We start from the raw sequence: 27,684 nt of genomic DNA, 5'->3' as shown, positions 1-27,684 counted from the left end.
CTGAGCTTTGCTGTGGAGTTTGAGCCTTGGGTGTAACCTAACTAGCTAGGGGAAGCAGAGCTCCTGATTGACAGCAGGACTAGCATTATGCAAATGCTGCAAGTCTGAACAGAGGCTGATTGGGGCTCCGGCAGGGGCTCTCCTACACACGTCACCCGTTATCATTCAATATAGCCTTTTTTTTTTTTTTTCCCTATAACCTTATATGTACCTTGACCTTTCAGCCTCAGTTAATAAATGCAGAAAGATAAGCTTTAGCTCCTTATAAACAAACAGCAATTCTGCGGCTGATTTGTGTGGCACAAATGGTGTATTTAAAGCAATGTTGATCTCTGCTTATGTTTTAGTCACTCTTTTGTGTATCATGTTCTTTTTTTTCTTTTTTTTTTTTTCTTGCCTTCTTCACTTAACATTACAATGTGGTTTTGTAATTTATCCTACTGGTATCTTTCAGCATTCTTCACAAGCTATTATGTAGGTCAGGCCTGTCTTAAACAGATTTTCTGAACCTGCGTCAGATTAAGCTGAAGGAATTTTAATAAACCCTCCCTGGTAGGCGTAGGCCTAAGCGAGACTAACCTAGTTAAGCCTGATTTTTTTTTTTTTTTTTTTTTTCCTTGTGTGTATGTCTGTGGGGGAAAGAGCTGTGCAGAGCTCAAGGCTGAATTGTGTGTTCAGGAACTGTTTGCTAATAAAGGACGGCTTGAACATGGTGGGCAAAGCTCGGTCCTCCAATTTCACAGTCTTTGAAAAGCTGGATCTACTGAGGCTGGTGAAGCCATACATAGGAGTGTTAGAGGAACACACCAACAAGCATTCTGTAATCATTGAGAAAAACAATTGCTGGGAGATTATCGCAGAAAAGTACAACGCTTTGGGAGGAGGACGTCCTCCGCGCACGGCGCAAGGCCTGCGCACACTTTACAAGCGGCTGAAGGAGTACGGCAAGCAAGAGCTGCTCCAGTGCAAGACCACGCAGGCGGACTATCATAGCACGGTGTCCGAGGCCACCAAGAAACTTGTGGAAATTATTCCTCAGTTTGGCAACGTGTGTTTTGGAAGAGATCTCAACGGATTGTCAAGGTAGGACTACCATGTTGTAAACTTTTATGTGTTTGCTGCAAAAATTATTTTTTTTTTTTTTTATAGGGCCTTCAACTACCACATGTGGCTCTCAGCTGTTCTTCAACAATTGCTCAGTACATTTCTTGCTGAACATCTGCATTGAAGAAAATAAGAGAAATCTATAGGCTGCCTTTCCGGACTGGCTCCTGAAAGTGCTCATTGTCTGGTTACCTACCTCTACCTTATTCAGCCACTAGCCTGGAACAAGACCGAAATCAAAAGTCCTGATGTTCATACCTGTTCTAGGTCTGTTAGGCTGGCCATATGTTATACAATTTTCTTGTACAATTTTTTGATTTACCAAATCCATATAATATTCGGTCAAACTTAAACACTTTGATTTTGTATGCAGTCAGGCAGGCGCTTGCATTACATATTTGAAGGTAAATCTAAAGGAAATTGAAAAAGAAAATTGTATAACGTATGGCCAACAATCACTATTGTGATGACTTTGAAACCAAATGCTGAGCACCACAATTAGGAAGCTAGCGTTTTCAGAATGGCAGCTTTTCCTATAAAAACATAGCAAGTATGAAATCAACTAAAGGTTACCTAATTTTTTTTAACAGTGTTAACAATTGTTCTTTTCTATTTTTCACACATATGTGGGACTCTTGAGCTGCAAGTGGTTGGGACCCGTATTATAGGGCATCCGTAATCGTGGTTCTTTACAGCATCCTAAAAGCAATAGCTGGTCAATGATGCACACTGAGATGTTAGCCGTAGAAGTTGCAGTCAGTAGTAACAATTACTAACATTCTGTAAAAGGGATGCATTTAGATGCATTACATGATGATGTTTACATGCTGTGAAAACGTGTGAATTTTTTTTATAGGACAAAATATAGTAACGGCTTAAAGTGGAGACGGAGAGAAATGTGCTAGCTACCTCCATAATACCATTATGACCTTATACCATGGCTTTGTGAAACCTCAGATTACTGAAGTCTGTTCGTTAACTGTTTCAGTGATCACAAAGCCAGAGTGCTGACAGTTTAGGTTTGCCAGGCAGTATATCTGTCCTCTTCTGCACAGGGTGGCTCATTCTCCAGCCTTTGATGGAGTTCCTGATGAATTAATGATCCGTTACTGTGGATATTTAAATCCCAATATCCTCCAGAATTGCTTCCAGTTATTTCTGTTCTGATTGTGGTTATTGTTCTATCTATCACGGTTCTGTTACCAATTTTGTTCTACTAAACATAGAACATTTTGATTTAATGTTTTACTTCAATCACTGCATTCTCCCTCTACACATCTATATACGTGTGCCCATTGTTGTGCTTACCGTTCTGCCATGTCAAACAGATCAGTGCTGACGGGAATACATACGTTACCATCAGTGATCCCCATCTAACATGCTGCTTGCTGGTTCTCTCTGGTTTTAAAATGTTCTGAGCCACTCCCCTAGAACAAGCGTGCAAATCAGAAGTTCTCACTTTGCTGGCTGCATGCTTGTTCCTGATCAAAAATGCAGAAAGGGCTAAAGCCAGAAACAACGAGGAATCTAGCATGTACAATGGACATTCCCTTGACGCCTTTCTCCTGGCAGCAGAAAAACAATAGACAACGTTAAACATGTTTAGCCACGTTTTTACCCAAGTTTAGCAGCACCCAGCACTTGTGCCTTATTTAATTTATTCCGGTCAATTTATTCTGACCATTGAAATGAAAACGTCAAATGCGCCTAGCGTTAATGCAGGTTTTTGCAGTGTCCAGTGTTTTTCTGCCAAAACTCTCCTCCCCTGAATGCATTTCTTCTGCGTTCAGGCGAGGAGCATTTAATTGGTTCTAAACACAGCAGCTCCTATACTCTGGTAAATGTCTGTGTGCATGGAGACCTAGAGGTTGATTTGCTAAAACTGGAGCGTGCAAAATCTGGTGCAGCTGTGTATGGTAGCCAATCAGCTTCTAACTTCAGCTTGTTCAATTAAAGTGGTTCTAAAGGCAGAAGGTTTTTTATCCTAATGGATTCTAAGCAATAAAATGTAAAAACCTTCTGTGTGCAGCAGCCCCCCCTAATACTTACCTGAGCCCCATCTCTATCCAGCGATGTTTCACGAGAGACTCGCCTGTCTGGGACTCTCACTCCTGATTGGCAGAGACACAGCAGCAGGCTCCATTGGCTCCAGCTGCTGTCAATCAGTCAGTGAGCCAGTAAGGAGAGGGAGGGGGCAGTGCCAAGCCACGGCTCCATGTCTGAGTAGACACACGCGGCTCGGGTGCCTCCATAGCTAGCTGCTTGCTGTGGGGGCACTTGGCAGGAGGGAGGGGCCAGGAATGTCGGCGAGGGACCCGAGAAGAGAAGGATCTGGGCTGCTCTATGCAAAACCACTGCACAGAGCAAGTAAGTATGACATTTTTGTTATCTTTAATATCACATTAAGCTTTCACAAAACCTGGAAGCTGATTGGTTATTATGCAGAACTGCACCAGATTTTGCAGCAGCAGTGTGCATGAGGCCTTAAAGCGGAGCTCCACCCAAAAGGGGAAGCTCCACTTGTCTGCCTCCTCCCCCTCCGCTACTGCATTTGGCACCTTTTGTGGGGGAGGGGGGAGCTGGTACCTGGTTTTGACAGGTACCTGCTCCCACTTCTGCCTCAGTTTGCCCCCCTCCTTCCCCCCGCAGGTCACAGAAGGCTGCAGCCCATTCCCAAAGCACAGCACTTCACTGCCAGTTTCCCTTAGTCAAGATGGCCGCGCCGGTGTTCTGCCGAGAAAGTTCCGCTCGGCGGCTAAGTCCCCCCCCTCTACTGCACAGGCGCTGCGCCTGCGCAGTAGGAAGCAGCGGAAATAGCCGAAGTGGAATAGCTGAAAATCAGCTGTACACGGCGCCTGTAAGAGGGCCCCTCGCGGGCTCGCTTCGCTCGCCACGCTTCGGGCACGGCCTCGCTTCGCTCGCCACGCTTCGGGCACGGCCTCGCTTCGCTCGGCTCTTTTAGATTTCCCCTCTAGGTCCACTTGGATGGTGGGGAAGGAACCTGGACCCAGAGCGCAGGCGCTGTGTACAGCTGATTGAAGCGTTTGAGCTTCGGCTATCTCCGGCAGCTGACAGTAGTCCGTACTGCGCAGGCGCTGTGCCTGCGCAGTACGGGGGGGGGGAACTTATCCGCCGAGGGAACATTCTCGGCAAGACACCGACACCCGATAGCCAAACAAAGGATTGACTTGGGTGAGGACACCGCTTGATCCCTGGACAGGTAAGTGTTATAATATTAATATAATAATATCTTTGTAGCTGCTGACTTTTAATTTTTTTTTTATGTGTGGGGAGGGGGTTGGGGACCCTGGAGCTCCTCTTTAGTTGGCCCTGACAGTACAGGCTGACTTCTATACAATAAAATACTCGCTAAAAGAAGAGGTACAATATATCTACCTTTCTAGTTACCCATATCTGAAACTGCCACATGGGTTTAAAACCAGTTACCCTGCAGCACGCTATGGTTCATCCTGCCAACTTGTATGTCCTATGATCTACAAGGTGACAGGAGAAATAAAGCATGCTGGGGGAAGCAGTTATTGCACACACCCAGAAGTTTGGAATACTTGTTTCGCCTGGGAAACACTGAAGCCGTGGCGTTTCAAGATACAACCAAGTATGTAGCCTTTTTTTTTTTTTATCAGGGATTTTAATGTACAAAAGTGACTGCGCTGACAGGGTCACTTCAAGGTGATCAGCAATGGCAACTCATGTGTTTCCTTCAGGCCTTGTTTCCTTGACAGTGCATGTCTCTGTTAAATATACAATTTAATATACTGTAGTTTTGTTACATTTGTCCAGTAAGTGCAAAAAACCCATGTTTATCCTGCCAGAAAACCGGTGCTGCCCCGTCTTATCCCAAACATTTTTTCAGGATGTCTGGTATATAAGGGGGAGGTGATCTGTACTGCCAACACTTTCTATCCTAGGGTAACATTGATGCTCCTACATAGATACAGTACAGTGACTGTTGTCACCGTAATACAGGAAGTGTGCTACTGACAGCATCATCAGGTGAAAATAAAGAAAAAAACGCCTGTAAAAATAAAACAAATGCAGCCACTACATTCTAAAGATGTGCATGCTACCCTGCCTTGTCTGGAACTCTAAGGCCCCTTTCACGCGATAAGCCCACTCGGATCCACCTGTCCATTTTTCAGGCAGATCCGAGCGGGCCGCCCATTGACTCCTATGGGCAGGCGGGTGTCAGCGGAGATATGTCCGCTGACACCCGCCTGCCATCCGATCCGCTAAAAACAGACGTATGGCGATATGTTCAGCCATCCGTCTGACGCATGAGATCTGATGAAAATGGACACGCTGTCCGTTGTCATTTGATCTCCCCATTGAAATCAGCGGGGCTCTGACAGGTCCCTCCCTGCTCAGTGAGCAAAGACGGACCTGTCATCCGCCAGCTCAGCGGAGATCAATGGAACGATCTCCTGCTGAGCTGGCGGACTCCGCTCAGCGGATCCACCCTGTGTGAAAGGGGCCTTAAGCCAGCCATAGATGGTGCGATTTTATTTATTTTTTTACTGCGACCACGAGTTAAAGGAAAGCCAATCAGTTACTGTCACTGTTTGGTTGCCGACTGTTAGAATACATTAGCTGGCAGCTGGAGATTCTTCCATCCACACTGTTCAGCATAGATTGGGGAACCTGTGGATTTCTCATGTTCAATCTGCTCATTCTTTACATGTATGGCCAGCTTAATGCAACATGTTGAAAAGCTCCCCATATACAAGCAGATTATTTGGTAATGGGCTGAGCAAATCTGATTACAATGCCATATATATATTTGCCCATTGAGTTCCAAATTTGCAGCTGATTCAGAAAAAACTATTATAAGCATGGCCCAATTTGCTCAATTAGGGTAAACAATACTTCTAATTCCCTAAGCCAATTATATACTCCTTGGATCAACAATCTACAGTGTTATTTTATGGATTCATGTGTTTGCTTTTTTTTTTGCTGGATGCCTTTTCCATTGCAATGAATGACAACGCATCAAAATGGATGTCAGCTCACGCATTAAAACACATATCGACGCACATCATGATGAAGCCGCACTCGTTAATGCACATCTATACGTGTTAATGCACATCTATACGTGTTGATGTGTTTTGATGCCTATCCATTGATTTCAGTGGAATACATCAGGAAAAAGAGGCATGGGTGTAACTATAGTAAATAAAAATGAATGGTCTTGTGTATTTTGTGCATTTAGAAAAATATCCTGCCCTTTTTGAACCAAGCTACTCTGTTAAATAAAAATAGCTCTTGTGGAAGTTATCACAGCTTAATGTAAAGAACCCTTTCCATATCCAGAGGTCAAGTTTTTTTTCCAGGTACAAAGAGTACTTCCTTTAATTTGCAAAGTCATTAAAGTGGTCGTAAAGGCTCAAGGTTTTTTTTTATGCATTCTATGCATGATGGTATAAAACCTTCTGTGTGCAGCGGCCCCCCTAATGCTTACCTGAGCCCCATCGCGATCCAGCAATATGCATGACAGCCTCGGCTCTCTGGAGACTCTCACTCCTCATTGGCTGAGGCAGCTGGTGGGCACTGTTGGGACTGCACTAATAATCAGTGCCCTGATCATCAGTGTAGATGTCCCTTTCGCACAAGTCGGTTACCGGCTCTCCTCTCCTCACACTGTTAGCGTAAGGAAAGGAATGCCACTAACCGGCTTGTGTTTACATAGTCATCAGCTGTGTCCAATCACAGCTGATGATGATGTAAACACAAACCGGTTATTGGCATGGTGAAGGGCCGCTGTGAATTGGCCCTTTACCCTGATTAGTAAACAGCTGTGTCCTAAGGACACAGCGATCACAGAGCTGCAGCGAGCGCGTGGCGAGCTTGGACAGGTGGATCTGAGTGGGCTTATCGTGTGAAAGGGGCCTTAGAGTTCCAGGCAAAGCAGGGTACCATGCACATCTTTAGAATGTAGTGGCTGCATTTGTTTTATTTTTACAAGCTTTTTTTCTCACCTGATGATGCTGTCAGTAGCACACTTCCTGTATTACGGTGACAACAGTCACTGTACTGTATCTATGTAGGAGCATCAATGTTACCCTAGGATAGGAAGTGTTGGAGTGCAAGTTCTCTAACATCCACCAGCTCAGTGATGTCGTCATGGAGGTGTGGAAGAGGACTCCAGTGGAAACCTGTGAAGCTCTGGTGAACTCCATACCCAAGAGGCTTAAGGCAATGCTGGAAAATAATGGTGGCCACATAAAATATTGACACTTTGGGCCCAATTTGGACATTTTCACTTAGGGGTGTACTACCTTTTGTTGCCAGCGGTTTAGACATTAATGGCTGTGTGTTGAGTTATTTTGAGGGGACAGCAAATTTACACTGTTATACAAGCTGTACACTCACTACTTTAGGCTGGGTTCACACTGGTGCGACACGACAGCCGTCCTACTTTGGATCCGACTTTGCCCTGCGACATGAAGCCGGCATGTGTCCGACTTTCAATGAACGGGGATCCGACTTGGATCCCCGCCAAAGCCCGGCACTGTGTTTGGTATGAATCTTTAGGGGGAACTCCGCGCCAAATTTTAAATAAAAAACCGGCATGGGTTCCCCCTCCAAGAGCATACCAGGCCCTTGGGTCTGGTATGGACCTTGAGGGGAACCCCCTACGCCGATAAAAACGGCGTGGGGGTCCCCCCCCAATCCATACCAGACCCTTATCCGAGCACGCAGCCCGGCCGGACAGGAATGGGGGTGGGGACGAGCGAGCGCCCCCCCCCTCCTGAACCGTACCAGGCCGCATGCCCTCAACATGGGGGGTTGGTGCTTTGGGGGAGGGGGCGCGCTGCGGCCCCCCACCCCAAAGCACCTTGTCCCCATGTTGATGAGGACAAGGGCCTCTTCCCGACAACCCTGGCCCGGTCTGCTGCCGCTGTCTTGTCGCCGCTGTCTCGCCGCTTCTTCTCTTCATCTCTTCTTCCGATGTTGACACGACGCTCTCCCCGGCTGGAATGCTCTCTGTGCGCTCTGCTCTGACTTATATAGGCGGTGACCCCGCCCCCTTATGCCGTCACAGTCCCTGGGCATGCTGGGACTGTGACGTTTTAGGGGGCGTGGTCATCACCCGGTGACCACGCCCCCTTATGCCGTCACAGTCCCAGCATGCCCAGAGACTGTGACGGCATAAGGGGGCGGGGTCACCGCCTATATAAGTCAGAGCAGAGCGCACAGAGAGCATTCCAGCCGGGGAGAGCGTCGTGTCAACATCGGAAGAAGAGATGAAGAGAAGAAGCGGCGAGACAGCGGCGACAAGACAGCGGCAGCAGACCGGGCCCCTCGCTGGCAATAGAGCTGGAAGAAGATAGCGGCGGGGCCCGGGAGAAGAGGCGGAACACCGGGAGAAGTCGGAAGAAGATACCGGAGCTGCCCAATAAATTAATTTTGAAACCTGTGTACTGTGGTTTTTTTTTTTATTGACACTTCCCTAGGTGAATGGGTAGGGGTACCATGTACCCCATACTCATTCACATAGGGTGGGGGGCCGGGATCTGGGGGCCCCCTTATTAAAGGGGGCTCCTGGATTCCGATAAGCCCTCCGCCCGCAGACCCCGACAACCAACGGCCAGGGTTGTCGGGAAGAGGCCCTTGTCCTCATCAACATGGGGACAAGGTGCTTTGGGGTGGGGGGCCGCAGCGCGCCCCCTCCCCCAAAGCACCAACCCCCCCATGTTGAGGGCATGCGGCCTGGTACGGTTCAGGGGGGGGGGCGCTCGCTCGTCCCCACCCCCATTCCTGTCCGGCCGGGCTGCGTGCTCGGATAAGGGTCTGGTATGGATTGGGGGGGACCCCCACGCCGTTTTTATCGGCGTAGGGGGTTCCCCTCAAGGTCCATACCAGACCCAAGGGCCTGGTATGCTCTTGGAGGGGGAACCCATGCCGGTTTTTTATTTAAAATTTGGCACGGAGTTCCCCCTCAAGAACATCTGAGCACAAGTCGCGTGCCGAAGTCGGATCATGCAAGACGGCAATCCGACTTTGATCCGACTTCAATGATAGTCAATAGGCTGAAGTAGGATCAAAGTCGGACCAAAGTAGTACAGGGAGCATTTCTAAAGTCGGAACGACTTGTGTCGGACCAGTTAGGACGGCTCCCATAGGGAAACATTAAATTTCACACGTCATGCGACATGAGCTCCCAATGTCGGAGCGTTTGTCGGACCAGTGTGAACCCAGCCTGAAACAACTAATCAATTATGAAAAAAGTTGTCAACTATTTTCATAATCGATTAATCAGCCAGCCGATTAACCCTTTCATGACTAAGCCTATTTTTGAAATTTGGTGTTTACAAGTTAAAATCCGTATTTTTTGCTAGAAAATTACTTAGAGTTCCCAAACATTATATATATTTTTTTAGCAGAGAATCTAGAGAATAAAATGGAGATTGTTGCAATAGTTTATATCACACGGTATTTGTGCAGCGGTGTTTTAAACGCAAATTTTTGGAAAAGGGACACTTTCATGAATTTTAAAAAATCCAAACAGTAGAGTTACCCCAATTTTTTTGTATAATATGAAAGATGATGTTACGCCGAGTAAATAGATAACAAACATGTCACCCTTTTATAATTGCACGCACTCGTGGAATGGCGACAAACTACGGTACCTATGAATTTCCATAGGCGAAGCTTTAAATTTTTTTTACGGTTACCAGGTTTGAGTTACAGAGGAGGTCTAGGGCTAGAATTATTGCTCTCGCTCTGATGATTGCGGCGATACCTCACGTGTGATTTGAACACCGTTTACATATGCGGGCGCGACTTCCGTATGCGTTTTCTTCGCTGCGCAAGCTCGCGGGGACGGGGGCACTTTAAAAATTTTTTAAATTTTTTAATTTTTTATTTTACTTTATAAATTTACTTTATAAACGGCGATTCGGAATACTGTATATATTTTTAAAACCGGCGCCATTGGCAGCCGAGTAAACGGGAAGTGACGTCATGACGTCGCTTCCGCGTTTACAACGAGAAGGCTGGAACGAACCGGCCCACAGCTTCGTTCCAGCCCGCCCCCAGCCGCCGAAGGCAGACTATTGGACACCGGGCCTCCCGATCGCACGGGAGGCCTGGTAAGAGCGGCGGGAGGCGGGATGTCCCCTCCTGCTCCTCCGGTATAACAGTCGAGCGGCTTTTAGCCGCATCGGTTGTTATAGTCGGGTAGCCTATCGCCCGCTGTGAACAACGGTACCGGGATGATGCCTGCAGCTGCGGGCATCATCCCGGTATAACCCCGGAAAGCCGAGTACGCATATCTGCGTACGGTCGGCGGGAAGGGGTTCAGCCTGCATACAGAATGCATTATTTGTTTACATATCAGGAAATATAGTGCAGCATGCATACAGCTCAGTACACTGTCCATACATGTCAGTAAGTGCCTGAGAACTTGTGAATGTGTGAGAAGCAATGCATCATGGGACATGTAGTTCTGGACAGGAAGGGAATCGTTCTAAAGTCAGAAGTTTTTTTACCTTGCTATAGGGATGCTCTGTAATATACTTTGCAGCTTGCTATTTGGACACTCTCAAGGCAGGAGGAGCCAAAAGCACCAGTGGGGGACCCCAGAAGAGGAGAATCAGGGCTGTTCTGTGCAAAACCATTACACAGAGCAGGGAAGTATAATATGTTTGTTTAAAAAAAAAAAAATCACTTTAACCACTTACCAACCGGCCCATAGCCGAATGACGGCTGCAGGGCGGTTGGATAACTCTGGGAGGACGTACTATGACGTCCTCCCAGAATTCCCCTCTCGCGTGCCCCCTGGGGCGCGCACCCGAACACATCCGTGACCGCCGGGTCCAGAGGACCCGGCGCATCACGGATCCCGGTAAATGGCCGCTGATCGCGGCCGTTTACCATGTGATCGCGCCGTCAAATGACGGCGCGATCACATGTAAACAGACCGGCGTCATCTGATGATGCCGGTTCCTCTCCTCCCCTCCTGTGTACCGATCGGTACACAGTGAGCGGGGAGGGGGATGGATGGATGTCTGCAGCACATGTAAACAGACCGGCGTCATCTGATGACGCCGGTTCCTCTCCTCCCCTCCTGTGTACCGATCGGTACACAGTGAGCGGGGAGGGGGATGGATGGATGTCTGCAGCGCTGTGGGCTGGATGTGTAGTGCCCACAGCGCTGCACAGAGACATCCAGCCATCCATCCATCCATGCTCAGCCATCCCTCACTACTATGCAATGCTGTGCAATACTCTGCAATACCCCCACAATACTCTGCAATGCTGTGCAATACTCTGCAATGCCCCTACAATACTCTGCAATGCTGTGCAATACTCTGCAATACCCCCACAATACTCTGCAATGCTGTGCAATACTCTGCAATGCCCCCACAATACTCTGCAATGCTGTGCAATACTCTGCAATGCCCCCACAATACTCTGCAATGCCCCCGCCATACTCTGCCATGCCCGCCCATACTCTGCCATGCCCCCGCCATACTCTGCCATGCCCCCGCCATACTCTGCCATGCCCCCGCCATACTCTGCCATGCCCCCGCCATACTCTGCCATGCCCCCGCCATACTCTGCCATGCTCCCGCCATACTCTGCCATGCCCCCGCCATACTCTGCCATGCCCCCGCCATACTCTGCCATACCCCGCCATACTCTGCCATACCCCGCCATACTCTGCCATACCCCGCCATACTCTGCCATACCCCGCCATACTCTGCCATACCCCGCCATACTCTGCCATACCCCGCCATACTCTGCCATACCCCGCCATACTCTGCCATACCCCGCCATACTCTGCCATACCCCGCCATACTCTGCCATACCCCGCCATACTCTGCCATACTCCGCCATACCCCGCCATACTCCGCAATACCCCATCATACTCCGCAATACCCCGCCATACTCCGCAATACCCCGCCATACCCTGCCATGCTGAGCCACGCTCGGCTGTACTCGGCCTCTGTATGTGGCCAGGCGGTGGAAGTCTCACACATGTGGTATCGCCGTACTCAGGAGGAGCAGGAGAATCTATTTTGGGGTGTCATTTTTGGTATGTACATGTTATGTGGTAGAAATATTGTATAAATGGACAACTTTGTGTTAAAAAAAAAAAAAAGCGTTTTAACCACTTCCCGCCCGCCGGCCGTCATACAACGTCCTTGACTTTGTGCGGAGATATCTGAATGATGGTTGCAGCTACAGGCATCATTCAGATATCAGCTTTTTCAGCCGGCGATTCCCTACACCATGAGAATGATCATAGCAGCTGTTCCACTGCTTGATCGTTCTTACGGGAGGCGAGAGGGGATGTCCCCCCCTCCCGCGCTTCTACCGACTCACCGCTACGATCGAAGCCAGGATCGTTTTTTTTTTTTTTTTTTTTAATTTCAGGCTTCCCAGCCTAGAGGAGAGATGTGGGGTCTTATTGACCCCATATCTCACTGTAAAGAGGACCTGTCATGCCATATTCCTATTACAAGGATGTTTATATTCCTTGTAATAGGAATAAAAGTGGTCAAAAAAATTTTTTTTGGGAAAAAAGCATCAAACTAAAATAAATAAAGTAAAATGAACAATAAAAAAAAAAAAAAATTTTAAAGCGCCCCTGTCCCCGTGTGCTCACATGCAGAAGCGAACGCATACATAAGTCCCGCCCACATATGAAAACGGTGTTCAAACCACACATGTGAGGTATCGCCGCGAACGTTAGAGCGAGAGCAATAATTTTGGCCCTAGACCTCCTCTGTAACTCAAAACATGTAACCAGTAAAAAATTTTAAAGCGTCGCCTATGGGGATTTTTGAGTAGCAAAGTTTGGCGCCATTCCACAAGCGCGTGCAATTTTGAAAGGTGACATGTTGGGTATCTATTTACTCGGTGTAACTTCATCTTTCACATTATGCAAAAACATTAGGCTAACTTTATTGTTTTGGTTTTTGTAAAGCACAAAACTGTTTTTTTTCCAAAAAAAAAACACGTTAAAAAAATTGCTGCGCAAATACCGTGCGAGATAAAAAGTTGCAATGACCGCCATTGTATTCTCTAGGGTCTTTGCTAAAAAAACATATATAATGTTTTGGGGTTCTATGTAATTTTCTAGCTAATAAATGATGATTTTTACATGTAGGAGAGAAATGTCAGAATTGGCCTGGGTGCTCCAGAACGCCTGAAGGTGCTCCCCTGCATGTTGGGCCTCTGTATGTGGCCACGCTGTGTAAAAGTCTCACACATGTGGTATCGCCGTACTCGGGAGTAATAGCAGAATGTGTTTTGGGGTGTAATTTGTGGTATGCATATGCGGTGTGTGAGAAATAACCTGCTAATATGACAATTTTGTGGGGAAAAAAAAAAAGTAAAAAAAAAAACCTTGATTTTGCAAAGAATTGTGGGAAAAAATGACAACTTCAAAAAACTCACCATGCATCTTTCTAAATACCTTGGAATGTCTTCTTTCCAAAAAGGGGTCATTTGGGGGGTATTTGTACTTTTCTGGCATGTTAGGGTCTCAAGAAATTAGATAGGCCGTCAGTACTTCAGGTGTGATCAATTTTCAGATATTCGCACCATAGCTTTTGGACTCTATAACTTTCACAAAGACCAAATAATATCCACCGATTTGGGTTAATTTTACCAAAGATATGTAGTGGTATAAATTTTGGCCAAAATATATGAAGAAAAATTACTAATTTGCAAAATATTATAACAGAAATGAAGAAAAATGTATTTTTTTACAGATTTTTCGGTCTTTTTTCTTTTACGGCGCAAAAAATAAAGAACCCAGCGGTGATTAAATACCACCAAAAGAAAGCTCCATTTGTGTGAAAAAAAGGACAAAAATTTCATATAGATACAGTGTTGCATGACTGAGTAATTGTCATTCAAAATGTGAGAGCACCAAAAGCTGAAAATTGGTCTGGTTAGGAAGGGGGTTTAAGTGCCCAGTTGTCAAGTGGTTAAAGACTCTGTGCAGGGAAGATCAGCGTTTGAACCGAGAGAAGGTGGAGGGTAATATAAGGCATTAGAATTACATTTACAGTAAAAGTTTACCAGTATTGTGCATTATATTTAAAATGATTATATCCATGAAAAAAAGTGATTCTAACTGTGGGGGATGGGCTTTAACACAGATGACAGCGATCACTGCTCTCGATGACAGGGAGCAGTGATCTCTGTCATGACACTAGGCAGAATGGGGAAATGCTTTGTTTACAAAGCCATCTCCCCATTCTACCTCTCTACCCCCGTGGTCACGGAGAACGCGGCACGCGTGCCCGCAGTGCCGCTTCTTAAAGGGGACATACCTGTACTCCCTCTTGCCCACCTGTGCCATTCTGCCGACGTATATCGTCGTGAAGCGGTTAAAGGAAGACATTGTTTTTGTATGGCCAGCATATAATATATTACTGTTGTGTCTGAAAATTGGCAAAACAGTCTTTTAATGTTTTTTTTTTTTTTTTTATTTCTTTAAATAACAAATTTGATCTCTGAGTCTGATGATATTTACCAGATTCAACCTCTAATAGTATATACTGTATATCTGTTCTGTCTGTTCTTCTCAGAGCGGATTAGAGATTTTTCTACCTAACCATATACTTGGTTATTTACCCACTGCATAGAGATATTTAAGAATAAATTGCCTTTTTTTTAACTGTTCATATTAACTAAATTATACACCACATTTTTTTAAGGTTGTTGTTCGATTAATCAATTTAATCGAAACAATAATTGGCAAACTAATTGATTATGAAATTAATCCTTAGTTGTAGCCATAGTCACATGACTAGCCGAGCAAAGAGCTGTTCAAAGTGTTTCATTTTGCAGTCTTATTTCTAGACATCCATAGGCCCCTTTCACGCGGGGCGGATCCATTTTGACGGACACCACTTGCTCAGTGGGAATTGCTCCGCTGATCCTCGCTAAGCAGACAGGTGACAGGTCCGTGTCTGCTCACTTAGTAGAGACTGACCTGTCAGAGTCCCACACTCCTCTATGGGGAGATCGGATGAAAACTGACGACCTGTTCATTTTCATCCGATCAGGTCCGACCCGCTGGACGGATGGAAAACGTATCGCCATACATCTGTTTTCAGCGAATTTTGTCGGATTGGATGTCAGCGGACACATATCCACTGACATCGGCCTCCCCACAGAGGACAATGGGTGGCCCGATCGGGTCCGCCTGAAAAGCAGACAGGTAGGTCCGATCGTGTGAAAGGGGCCTTATAGTTACACTTGACCAGTGCAGAGAAATTTTCTGAAAGCTAAGCTGCTCTGTCCTGCTGTTTAAAACCACCACGTTGTCTTTATTGCTAAAGCTGTAGTTATAGTTCATGTAGGTTCTAAAAGAATAGAAGTGGTTAAATTTGGATGTAGTCATAGAAATGCCCGCTCAGCAAAATGTGTTATGGGATAGTGCAGCAAATCTCTGCTCCCACATGCCAGTCCAAACCTGAAATTCCAGTCCTAGGATATAAAGCTGCCAAGGCTGCTGAACCCTGCTCTGGTGTGGGCTGACTCCTATTCTGGGATGTGTTGGAGGTGGCCGTGTGTCAAGAAGAATCTCTAATTTCCCTGTATCTTAATGACATTCAGTGCATGGAACAGTGAATCAAAATACATGGGAAGGCCACACATGTGCTTATATTTTTAAATATAGCATTGAAGAACTGACCTCGGATTGATATGAATTCTACCTAATTTTAGGTAGTCTGTTTTAATCATGCTCCCTGGTCATAGGATTTGATTGGCAGCAGCAGGAGTAAAAAGGAAAGGATCACTGCTACTCCTGACCAGCCCAGGTGAATGAGTGGCCTCACCCTATATGTCTCCACCACACACCCTGATGTATTTCGCCCATTTACTGGGGCTTAGTCTTGGACCCTATGACTAAGCCCCTAGTGGGCGGGGCAAAATGCATCAGGGTGTGTGGTGTAGTGGAGACATGTAGGCTGAGGGTGGTCCGGAGTAGCAGCAGTCCTTTCCTTTTTTGCCCTTACTAGACATCTGGATTGGTATCACAATAAGCCTGCACCCCATTTTCTGAGACACTGAGATATACTTTCACCCCTACTTTAAGTGGCGCCAAAAGCAATCTAACAGGTGACAGCAGCAGGTGCCAATGGCAACTGCTGCTATCAATCTGCACTGTGGAGAGGGAGAGAGCGGAAAGGGCCGCTGCTCTCGTACAGAGCGCTGGATTGAAATTGGGCACAGGTATGTGTAAGGGGGAGGGGGGAATCCTGCAGCATAGAAGGTTTTCTACCTTAACCACTTGCTTACTGGGCACTTAAACCCCCCTCCTATCCAAACCAATTTTCAGCTTTCAGCGCTGACGCATTTTGAATGACAATTGCGCAGGCATACAACACTACCCAAATGAAATTTTTATCATTTTTTTCCCCACAAATCAAGCTTTCTTTTGGTGGTATTTGATCACCTCTGCGGTTTTTATTTTTTGTTAAAAAAATTTAAAAAGACTACATTTTAAAAAAAAATATATATATTTTTTATATTTTGTTATAAAAAAATGTAAAACAGGTAATTTTTCTCCTTCATTGATGTACGCTGATGAGGCGGCACTGATGGGTAGCAGTGATGGGCACTGATGGGTGGCAGTAATGGGCACTGATCACTTACACTGATAGGCAGCACTGCTAGGTGGCACTGATTGGCACTACTGGTGGGCATTGATAGCTGGCACTTGCGGGCATTAATAGGTGGCACTTGTGGGCACTGTTAGGTGGCACTGTGGGCACTGTTAGGTGGCATAGATGAGGCAGATGTGCCTCTTCCACTTCGGGACCGTGAGATGTCCCTTCACATCTGAGCCGGTGATCGCCTTTTTTTTCTACTCGCGCTAAAACGATTACCGATCTTTTGTTTACATCATGTGATCAGCTGTCATTGGCTGAAAGCTGATCACATGGTAAGGGGCTGGGACCGGCCCCTTACTTGGATCGGTGATCACCCGAGTCTCAGTGACTCGGAGATCACAAAGCGTGCAGGGCGCGTGCACAGGGGAGGCCGTCATATGACGGTCTCCCGGGAATTCAGATCTGCGCTGTGGCCGTCATTCGGCCATAGCGCGGATATCAAGTGGTTAATGCAGAGAATGCATTAAACCTTAGAACTTTAGAGCCGTTGTAAAGGTAGGTTTTTTTTATCTTAAAAGAGAAGTATGGGAATTTTTTTTTTATCCCAAATTTATACTTACCTAGGTGGATGCAACATCGGTCTGATGCTGCATTTGTCCTCCGCCGGCTCTTTACTGAGAACCGAGCCACCGAACACCGCCGATGGCTCAGTTCTCTTACCTCCCCGAGCAGAGAGCTGCTGCCTGTCAATCAGCAGCTCTCCTGCTCTGCTCCTCCACGCTCATTGGAGTGCTGAGCTGTGGAGGGGTGGGGAGCAGCTGTCCCAGCCATCAGTCCAGGCACCAGGCGGATCCAAACTTCTGAATTCCGGATGATGCAGTGCCTGGACTGATCTTGCTGACCATAAGCAGAGAGCAGACTTCAGACCGCTTGCTGCTGAAAACGGGTCACAGGAGTGCAAACCGAATGAGCTCAGGCTGGATTTCTCCTCCTTTAATGCATTCTCTGCATTAGAGTAAAAAACTATCTCAGTATGAAGCCCCCGACAGCTCCCCTACCCCTTATGCTTAGCTGAGCCCAATCTCAATCCAGTGTCGTGCCCAAGAGGGGCTTTCCCCACTCTTTCTCCCCACTGGACCTGGAGACAGCAGTGGGAGCCATTGGCGGGGGGGGGCTGAGATGCGCGGTGTGTGTCCATTTGTACACATAGCCCGGCTCAGCTTGCTATGTAGGCATTCAGTGGAAAGAGGAGCCAGGAGGATTGGCAGGGGACCTGAGAAGAGGAGAATCAGGGCTGCTCTGTGCAAAACCATTACACAGACCGGGTTGGTGTAAAAGTTACACAGGTCTGCCATTCAGCACAGCCCTGTTTGGCAGTGAAAGAGAACTAAATTTTCTCTGCTGCAGTTTAGCAATGCTTATAAGTCTTGTCCCCCCCCCCAGCTTATGACTGGACAGTTAAATGCAGTGTTTCTCAACCTTTTTTCAGTCAAGACACCCCTTAATTATTATGCAGAATCTTGAGGCACCCTATTCTAAAATGTAAAAAACTAAACCGAATAGTTTTACGTAATGCAGCAACATCCACACACGTAGGGCCCCCAACATCCACACACGTAGGGCCCCCAACATCCACACACGTAGAACACCCAACATTGGAGGTGATTTATTCTTCCAAAGCAAACTCGCCTTTGCACCCTGGTAATGACTAGTATTGCTAGCTAATGTGACCCCAGTGCTGAGAGACAGGGGCAGGAGAGGGGCAAACACAGATGCTGTGCAGTTGCCGGACATCCTGCTTATCAACCGATGACGTACAGTGGGGCAAAAAAATATTTAGTCAGCCACCAATTGTGCAAATTCTCCCACTTAAAAAGATGAGAGAGGGCTGTAATTGTCATCATAGGTATACCTTAACTATGAGAAACAAAATGTGGAAACAAATCCAGACAATCACATTGTCTGTCTGATTTTTAAAAGAATTTATTTGCAAATTGTGGTGGAAAATAAGTATTTGGTCACCTACAAACAAGCAAGATTTCTGGCTCTCACAGACCTGTATCTTCTTCTTTAAGAGGCTCCTCTGTCCTCCACTCATTACCTGTATTAATGGCAACTGTTTGAACTTGTTATCAGTATAAAAGACACCTGTCCACAACCTCAAACAGTCACACTCCAAACTCCACTATGGTGAAGACCAAAGAGCTGTCGAAGGACACCAGAAACAAAATTGTAGACCTGCACCAGGCTGGGAAGACTGAATCCACAATAGGCAAGCAGCTTGGTGTGAAGAAATCAACTGTGGGAGCAATAATTAGAAAATGGAAGACATACGAGACCACTGATAATCTCCCTCGATCTGGGGCTCCATGCAAGATCTCACCCCGTGGGGTCAAAATAATCACAAGAACGATGAGCAAAAATCCCAGAACCACATGGGGGGGACCTAGTGAATGACCTGTAGAGAGCTGGGACCAACGTAACAAAGGCTACCATCAGTAACACACTACGCCGCCAGGGACTCAGATCCTGCAGTGCCAGACGTGTCCCCCTGCTTAAGCCAGTACATGTCTGGGCCTGTTTGAGGTTTGCTAGAGAGCATTTGGATGATCCAGAAGAGGATTGGGAGAATGTCATATGGTCAGATGAAACCCAAAGTAGAACTGTTTGGTAGAAACACAACTCGTCGTGTTTGGAGGAGAGAGAATGCTGAGTTGCAACCAAAGAACACCATACCTACTGTGAAGCATGGGGGTGGCAACATCATGCTTTGGGGCTGTTTCTCTACAAAGCGAACAGGACGACCGTGATCCGTGTACATGAAAGAATGAATGGGGCCATGTATCGTGAGATTTTGAGTGCAAACCTCCTCCCATCAGCAAGGGCATTGAAGATAAAACGTGGCTGGGTCTTTCAGCATGACAATGATTCAAGACACACTGCCTGGGCAACGAAGGAGTGGCTTCGTAAGAAGCATTTCAAGGTCCTGGCGTGGCCTAGCCAATCTCCAGATCTTAACGCCATAGAAAACTTTTGGAGGGAGTTGAAAGTCCGTGTTGCCCAGCGACAGCCCAAAAACATCCCTGCTCTAGAGGAGATCTGCATGGAGGAATGAGCCAACATACCAGCAACAGTGTGTGACAACCTTGTAAAGTCTAACAGAAAACGTTTGATTTCTGTCATTGCCAACAAAGGATATATAACAAAGTATTGAGATGAACTTTTGATATTGACCAAATACTTATTTTCCACCATAATTTGCAAATAAATTCTTTCCAAATCAGACAATGTGAATTGTCTGGATTTGTTTCCACATTTTGTCTCTCATAGTTGAGGTATACCTATGATGACAATAACAGGCCTCTCTCATCTTTTTAAGAACTTGCACAATTGGTGGCTGACTAAATACTTTTTTGCCCCACTGTAATTGGTTGTTAGGACGCCGGTGGCTGAAAGGTTGTAATAGTACAAAATGAAAGCCTGTTTCCACCCGCTGACTTGTATACAGATTTTGGCCGTGTTTTAGGCAATTTGCCAAGGCACCCCGAGGAAACCTGCAGACACTCCAGAGTGCCTTTCCACCCTGGTTGAAAAGGAATGGTATAAAGAGATGCAGCAGAATGATGAGCTTATCTCTCTCTGACACTCTGCTCTCTCGTCCTATCAACATGCTTGTTGCACTAATAAAAATAAAAAAGATGCATCTCTCCGCTATGGTGGGGCGGCAGCTGACACAGAAAAGTAATATACCAAATTTATAAATAATCTTAAGAAAAAGTGTGTAGTACCAGAAGTAGATGAACATCGATGAGATGAGAATACTGTGTTTATAAATAGACAGCACATTGAGATAAAGTCCAAAAAAGCGTTAGACCCCTTTCACACTTGTACGACTTGTCCTGTGACTTGGGACTGACATAAGTTGTTTCCCATTATTTCCAATGACAACCATTCATATTAGTAGGACTTCTAGTCGTGCCGACTTCAAAGTAGTTCCTGCACTACTTTGGTCCCACTTTGATCCTACTTCAGCACATTTAATATCACTAAAGTCGGATCGCCGTCTTAACTGATCCGACTTTGGAATGCGACTTGTGCTCTGATGATCTTTAAGGGGAACTCCACACCAAATTTAAAAAAAAAGGCATGGGTTCCCCCTCCAAGAGCATACCAGGCCCTTCGGTCTGGTATGGATTTTAAGGGGAACCTCCACGCCGCAAAAACTGCGTGGGGGCCCCCAAAATTCATACCAGACCCTTACCCGAGCACACAGCCTGGCAGGTCAGGAAAGGGGGTTGGGACGAGCGAGCGCCCCCCTCCTGATTCGTACCAGGCCGCATGCCCTCAACATGGGGGGGTGGGTGCTTTGTCATTGGTTGTCGGGGTCTGCGGACGGTTAGCTTATCGGTATCTGGAAGCCCCCTTTAACAAGGGGGGGCCCCTAGATCCCAGCCCCCCACCCTATGTGAATGAGTATTGGGTGCATTGTACCCCTACCCATTCAACTAAAAAAAAAAAAAGTGTCAAAAATAAAACACAGTACACAGGTTTTTAAAGTAATTTATTAAGGTAGCTCCGGCGTCGCTTCCGATTTCTTCTCCCCTTCTGGGTCTTCTCCGCTGATGTCTTCTAGCCCTCTCCGGTTCTTCTCCCTCTGTCCGCTGTCTTCTGCCTCTGCTGGGTCTTCTCCACTGTCTTCTCCCTCTGTTGTTCTTCTGATGTTGACTCGATGCTCTCTCCCGCTCTAATGCTGGGTGTCACTACTTATGTTGGCATGGGGCGGGGTCGCCGGAGGCCCGCCCCTTATGACGTCATTGCCCGGGGCATGATGGGTGGTGACGTCATAAGGGGTGGGCCGCCGTTGACCCTGCCCCATGCCAATATAAGTAGTGGCACACTGCGCACCCAGCATTAGAGCGGGAGAGAGTGTCGAGTCAACATCGGAAGAACAGAGGGAGAAGGCAGCGGAGAAGACCCGGCAAAAGACAGCGGACAGAGGGAGAAAAACCGGAGAGGGCTAGAAGACATCAGCGGAGAAGAACCGGCAGAGGCAGAAGACATCAGCGGAGGAGGAAGAAAAGTCGGAAGAGACGCTGGAGCTGCCTTAATAAATTACTTTAAAAACCTGTGTACTGTGTTTTATTTTTGACATGTGCAGGATGGTGAATGGGTAGGGGTACAATTTTAACTTGTTAAAGGGGTCTTCCTGATTCCGATAAGCTCCCCGCCCGCAGACCCCGACAACCAACGGCCAGGGTTGTCGGGAAGAGGCCCTTGTCCTCATCAACATTGGGCAAGGTGCTTTGGGGTGGGGGGCACAGGACCCCCCTGCCCCAAAGCACCCCCCCCATGTTGAGGGCATACGGCCTGGTACGGTTCAGGAGGGGGGGCATGCTCGTCCCCACCCCCTTTCCTGACCTGCCGGGCTGTGTGCTCGCATAAGGGTCTGGTATGGATTTTGGGGGGATCCCCATGCCATTTTTTTGCCGAAGGGCCTGGTATGCTCTTGGGAGGGGAACCCATGTCGTGTTTTTTTTGTTTTTTTTTTTTACCTTGTGCGTGGAGTTCCCCCTAAAGATTCATACCAGACAGTGCCTGGTATTGTTGGGGATCAAAGTCCGATACATGTTCATTGAAGTCGCAGGGCAAAGTCGGATCCACAGTCGTATGACTGTCATGTTGTACCAGTGTAAAAGGGGCCTAAAAGGGAAAAAATGCTAAAGTGAAAATCTTCTGGATGGAAATCAACATGATAGGATCAGCAGTATAAACTTATTGGTGAAAACACAATAGTTCAGTGCAAAGATGTGCACAACAATTTGGTGGTGACTTGAAAAGTGAAGAGTGATCCAGTATAGCGCTCCAGAATCATCCACCGCACCGTTGTGAAATGGACACTCACCGGAAAAGCTGGCTGCCATTACAGCAGCTAACACGCACTCAGTGTAGATCCGCCATCTGTTGCGGGGAAGGCTGTTCAACTCGCACTATCCAGATGTAGCTGTAGTAAATAAAGCTCACCAGGAGCCAGATGAAGTCTTCATAGTGTAGTATTTATTGGAATTTTATGTTAAAAGCCAAAATAAAATGAATCATAAAAACATGTGACAATGGGTGCCACTGCCGACCAGGTATCGGACATTGGCCTGAGGTCAGCACTAGTGTCTTCTCCCCAAAGCTTTTTGTCCAATAGGACGTTATCAAGGGGTCCTGTAATAACAGGACCCCTTGATAAGAAAGGTAAGAAATTTGCTCAATTTCCCCCATCAGCACAGACAGTGTTCATGCCGGAATCCCTCCTGCCGAGCCATTGGCAAACCATTTGGGGAGGGCGGGGGAAACCGTCCTCGCTGGGAGAAGACAGTGATTATTGCTAGCAGCTAAAGCAGCCGATAGTAATAATCGCCGGTAAAACTCAGCATGCTGGTTGTACCCAAGTTGATCGATCCATCAACTTGGCACATTCAGCCTGCCCATACACGGTTCGAATCTCGGCCGGTTCCTGATGAATAAGCCAAAATTTGAACCATGTATGGCCTGCCTTACTGACATTATCTGTGTCACTTGGGGTCTGTGTGTTTCAGGTCTCATATCTGAGAATGAATGGAGTACGTGTAGGCACATACAGACATACTGAAGCCGAGCATGATCCCCTCCCTTCGGAGACTGGGCTGCAGGGCAGTATTCCAACATAACGACCCCAAACACACCTCCAAGACGACTGCTGCCTTGCTTTTTTGCTGCGCTAGCTTTTAGCGGCGTTTTTCTGCCTCTATTCAAAATCAATGGTTCCCTGAGAGCCCATTTATTTGAAGTCACACCAGAAGTTGGATCATGATGATCCGACTTGCAGTGCAACTTGTGCGCTGAGCATCTTGAAGAGAGTCCCCACGCCAAAATGGGAAAAAAAAAAACTGCTTGGAGCCCCTGCCAAGATCCATACCAGACCTTCGGTCTGGTATGGATTTTAAGGGGAACCTCCACACCAAAAAAATGGCGTGGGGGTCCCCCCAAAATCCATACCAGACCCTTATCCAAGCATGTAGGCTGGCAGGTCAGGAAAGGGGGGGACGAGCGAGTGCAACCCCCCCCCCCCCCTCCTGGACCATACCAGGCCACATGCCCCCACCCCAAAGCACCTTGTCCTCATGTTGATGGGGACAAGGGCCTCTTCCCGACAACCCTGGCCGTTGGTTGTCGGGGTCTGCAGAAAAGAGGCTTATCGGAATCTGGAAGCCCCCTTTACGAAGGGGGCCCCCAGATCCCGGCCCCCCACCCTATGTGAATGAATATGGGGTACATTGTACCCTTACCCATTCACCCAAAAAAGTGTCAAAAATAAAAACAGTACACAAGTTTTTGACAAAGTAATTTATTAAAGCAGCTCCGGCATCTCTTCTCATTCCAATTTCTTCCTTCTCTGGCGATGTCTTCATCCTCCGGTTCTTCTCCTCTCACTGCTGATGACTTCTGCCGCTGTTGTTTTCTCCTGCTGTCTTCTCCTCCTGTTGTTTTCTCCCGCTGTCTTCTCTCTCTGTTATTCCTCCAATGTTCTCTCGACACTCTCTCCCGCTGTAATGCTGGGTCCACCGTGTGCCAATACTCATATAGCCAAGGGGCAGGGCCCCCTGTGAAGTCACCGCCCATCATACACCGGGCAGTGATGTCACGGGGCGGGGCCTTACAGATGACATCACTGGGGGGCCCCACCCCTTGGCTATATAAGTATTGGCACACGGCGGACCCAGCATTACAGAGGGAGAAGACAGCGGATCCCCCCTGCCCAAAAGCACCCACCCACCCCATGTTGAGGGCATGTGGCCTGGTATGGTCCAGGAGGAGGGGGGCGAAGAGACTGGTATGGATCTTGGGGGGGGGGGGTAGAGGGGGGGAGACCCCCACACGTGTTTTTTTTTTTTTTTTTTTTTTTCATTTTGGCACGGGGTACTCTTCAAGATCCTCATCATGATCCGACTTCTGGTGCGATTTCTATTCAAATCAATGGGCTCTCATAGGGAACCATTGGTTTTGATCTGTAAAAAAGAAACGCTTGGCGCAGCTTTTAGCGGCATCAGATGTTTTTACAGCTCCTTTTTACTGCTCCTGGAAGCACAGGCTGTCGTCTTTTTTCTACTGCCCCTAAACGCTTATGCCTCCAAACACCTCTGACAGTTTGTGTGCATGGACACACAGACTAACACGGAGGGGTGTTTAGAAGCAGTTAAAAAAAACATCAGACGCCCCTAACAGCAGCTGTAAAAACGTCCTGTGTGCATGAGCCCTTATAGTGGCTGAGTGAGTATGAACAGCATGTAATACAGCATTTATTGATAGTTTTGTTTTTTGTTTTTTTGCTTTTTTATGATGTGGTTTTAGTAACACTTTAAAATCACAAAAGTCGCAAGGATGTCTTTTCTTTGTCTTATGTTTGCAACTTTGGTTGTGACTTTAGAGGCCTACCAATTTAATATTACGATGTTGCAAAATATGTTTTCTAGAAGGTGTAAAGTTAATATATTACATATGCTAATTGTATGTTATCTTTTGAATTTCAGTGAATCCATACATGGAGAGCCTGAAACGGTAATTCTTCCTCTGCCAACGCCATTACAAGATCAGCATGCCACGGTTACTGTGCATCTAGAGCCAGAGGAGGATGTAAAGCCTCCGCCATCCGTGCTCATACCTCCTCAGCCTGAAGCATCTCTAGAAGATGGCGAGGATCAGGAATTCGAACAGTCCCTAGACGGATCATTATCCCCGTCTCTATCCTCGGTGGACATGAGATTATCCCTATCTCCGACTTTACCTCGGTCAGAAGAATGCTTCAATCCTCCAAGGCAGCATCTGAGAACAGACTGCGCCTGCAGCCCAGACATTTTACACTTACTAAAGAGAGAGCACCAGTTCATTTTAAGCAACCAAAAACAATATGGACTTTATATCAAGGAGAAGAGAGAAGCCTTGAAAAGGAGGCAACACCTGGAGGAGGAATTGCTAAAATCCAAAATTAAAGTGGAGAAATTAAAGGCAATAAAACTGAGAAGGGACTTGCCTGAATACAGCACATTGTGAAGTTTACGTTGTCTTATAGCTTTAGTTGTGTCTTTAGTTTATGGGCTTTCTTGTGCATCATCTTTAGAAGAGGCTTCCTTCTGGGACGACAGCCATGCAGACCAATTTGATGCAATGTACGTCGTGTGGTCTGAGCACTGACAGGCTGACCCCCACCCCTTCAACCTCTGCAGCAATGCTGGCAGCACTCAAACGTCTATTTCCCAAAGACAACTTCTGAATATGACGCTGAGCACGTGCACTCAACTTCTTTGGTTGACCATGGCTAGGCCTGTTCTGAGTGGAACCCGTCCTGTTAAACCGCTGTGTGGTCTTGACCACCGTGCTGCAGCTCAGTTTCAGGGTCTTGGCAATCTTCTTATAGCCTAGGCCATCTTTATGTAGAGCAGCAATTCTTTTTTTCAGATCCTCAGAGCGTTCTCTGCCATGAGGTGCCATGTTGAACTTCCAGTGACCAGTATGAGAGTGAGAGCGATAACCCCAAATTTAACACACCTGCTCCCCATTCACACCTGAGACCTTGTAACACTAACAAGTCACATGACACTGGGGAGAGAAAATGGCTAATTGGGCCCAATTAGGACATTTTCACTTAGGGATGTACTCAGTTTTGTTGTCAGCAGTTTAGACATTAATGGCTGTGTGTTGAGTTATTTTGAGGGGACAGCAAATTTACACTGTTATACAAGCTATACACTCGCTACTTTACATTGTAGCAAAGTGTCATATCTTCAGTGTTGTCACATGAAAAGATATAATAAAATATTTACAAAAATGTGAGGGGTGTACTCACTTTTGTGGGATACTGTACATGGTGAGTGACCATCATGTAGGGGCTCCCTCACTGCCTCCATTTCCATGCCATCTTTTGCATTATAGGAAACTATATAGACAATCACTTGGCCCTACTCTTGCCAAGCTCAGTGCTGCAGTAATAAATGAAATTTGCTTTTAAAATCCATGTACGTATTTTTAAACACGTTTCACGTGTATTTTCAAAGCCTATGACTAGGAAAATGACAGCAGCATAGAAAATGAAAAAGCATTGTGTTACATTGAGTCTGTCAAAATGCATTTCAATGCATATTTCTGTGATGTGTTGTTGAACACGAGACCTGAATGAGCCTTTCTATAATATTGGCAGCCAAAAAAGTGTTATTCAGAAGCTCAAAAAATTCCTTTCTAGGGAGAGTCTGCCTTTGCTATTATCACCCGCTCAGTCCCACTGTTGTATTAAACATTACAGGACCAAACTTACTTTTAAGCAGTATTAACCACTTGCCTACTGGGCACTTTGACCCCCTTCCTGCCCAGGCCAGTTTTTAGCTTTCAGAGCTGTCACACTTTGCATGACAACTGCGCGGTCATGCTACACTGTACCCATATGAAATTTTTATAATTTTTTTCCACACAAATAGAGCTTTCCTTTGATGGTATTTAATCACCACCGGGTTTTTTATTTTTTTGCTAAACAAATGAAAAAAGACTAATATTTAAAAAAAAAAAAAAAAGTCATTCTTCTTTTGCAAACAGGTAATTTTTCTGCACTGATGGGCACTGTTGGGGCTGCACTGATGATCAGTGTCCTGATTATCAGTGTAGATGTCCCATTTCACACTTGCCGGTTACTAGGGATGAGCCCGATGTTCGAGTCGAACGTAAGTTCACAATTTGGGGTGTTCGCGGCAAATTCGCCACGAACACCCGCAGAACAGCCACGGAACACCCTTTAAAAGTCTATGTAAGAAATCAAAAGTGCTAATTTTAAAGGCTTATATGCATGATATTGTCATAAAAAGTGTTTGGGGACCTGAGTCCTGCCCCAGGGGACATGTATCAATGCAAAAAAAAGTTTTAAAAATGGACGTTTTTTCGGGAGCAGTGATTTTAATAATGCTTAAAG

The 27,684-nt window shown here is 46.5% G+C and overlaps 2 protein-coding genes across 2 annotated transcripts in view; both read left to right on the top strand.

The window, feature by feature from the left end:
* Positions 1-27,684, top strand: part of RAD54B (RAD54 homolog B) — a 170,980-nt gene that overhangs the window by 37,633 nt on the left and 105,663 nt on the right. The gene's annotated exons all lie outside the window — the stretch shown is intronic.
* Positions 244-27,600, top strand: FSBP (fibrinogen silencer binding protein). The gene is made up of 2 exons (XM_073631974.1): positions 244-1,083; positions 25,262-27,600. The coding sequence occupies exons 1-2, from the start codon at positions 626-628 to the stop codon at positions 25,779-25,781; spliced, it is 978 nt and encodes a 325-aa protein (XP_073488075.1). The 5' UTR covers positions 244-625; the 3' UTR covers positions 25,782-27,600.

The sequence above is a fragment of the Aquarana catesbeiana genome, linkage group LG05 (genome assembly GCF_042186555.1).
Source record: "Aquarana catesbeiana isolate 2022-GZ linkage group LG05, ASM4218655v1, whole genome shotgun sequence".
Classification (NCBI taxonomy): domain Eukaryota; kingdom Metazoa; phylum Chordata; class Amphibia; order Anura; family Ranidae; genus Aquarana; species Aquarana catesbeiana.
Note: the sequence above shows the minus strand (reverse complement) of the source record. Positions and strands in the feature narration are given on the sequence as shown.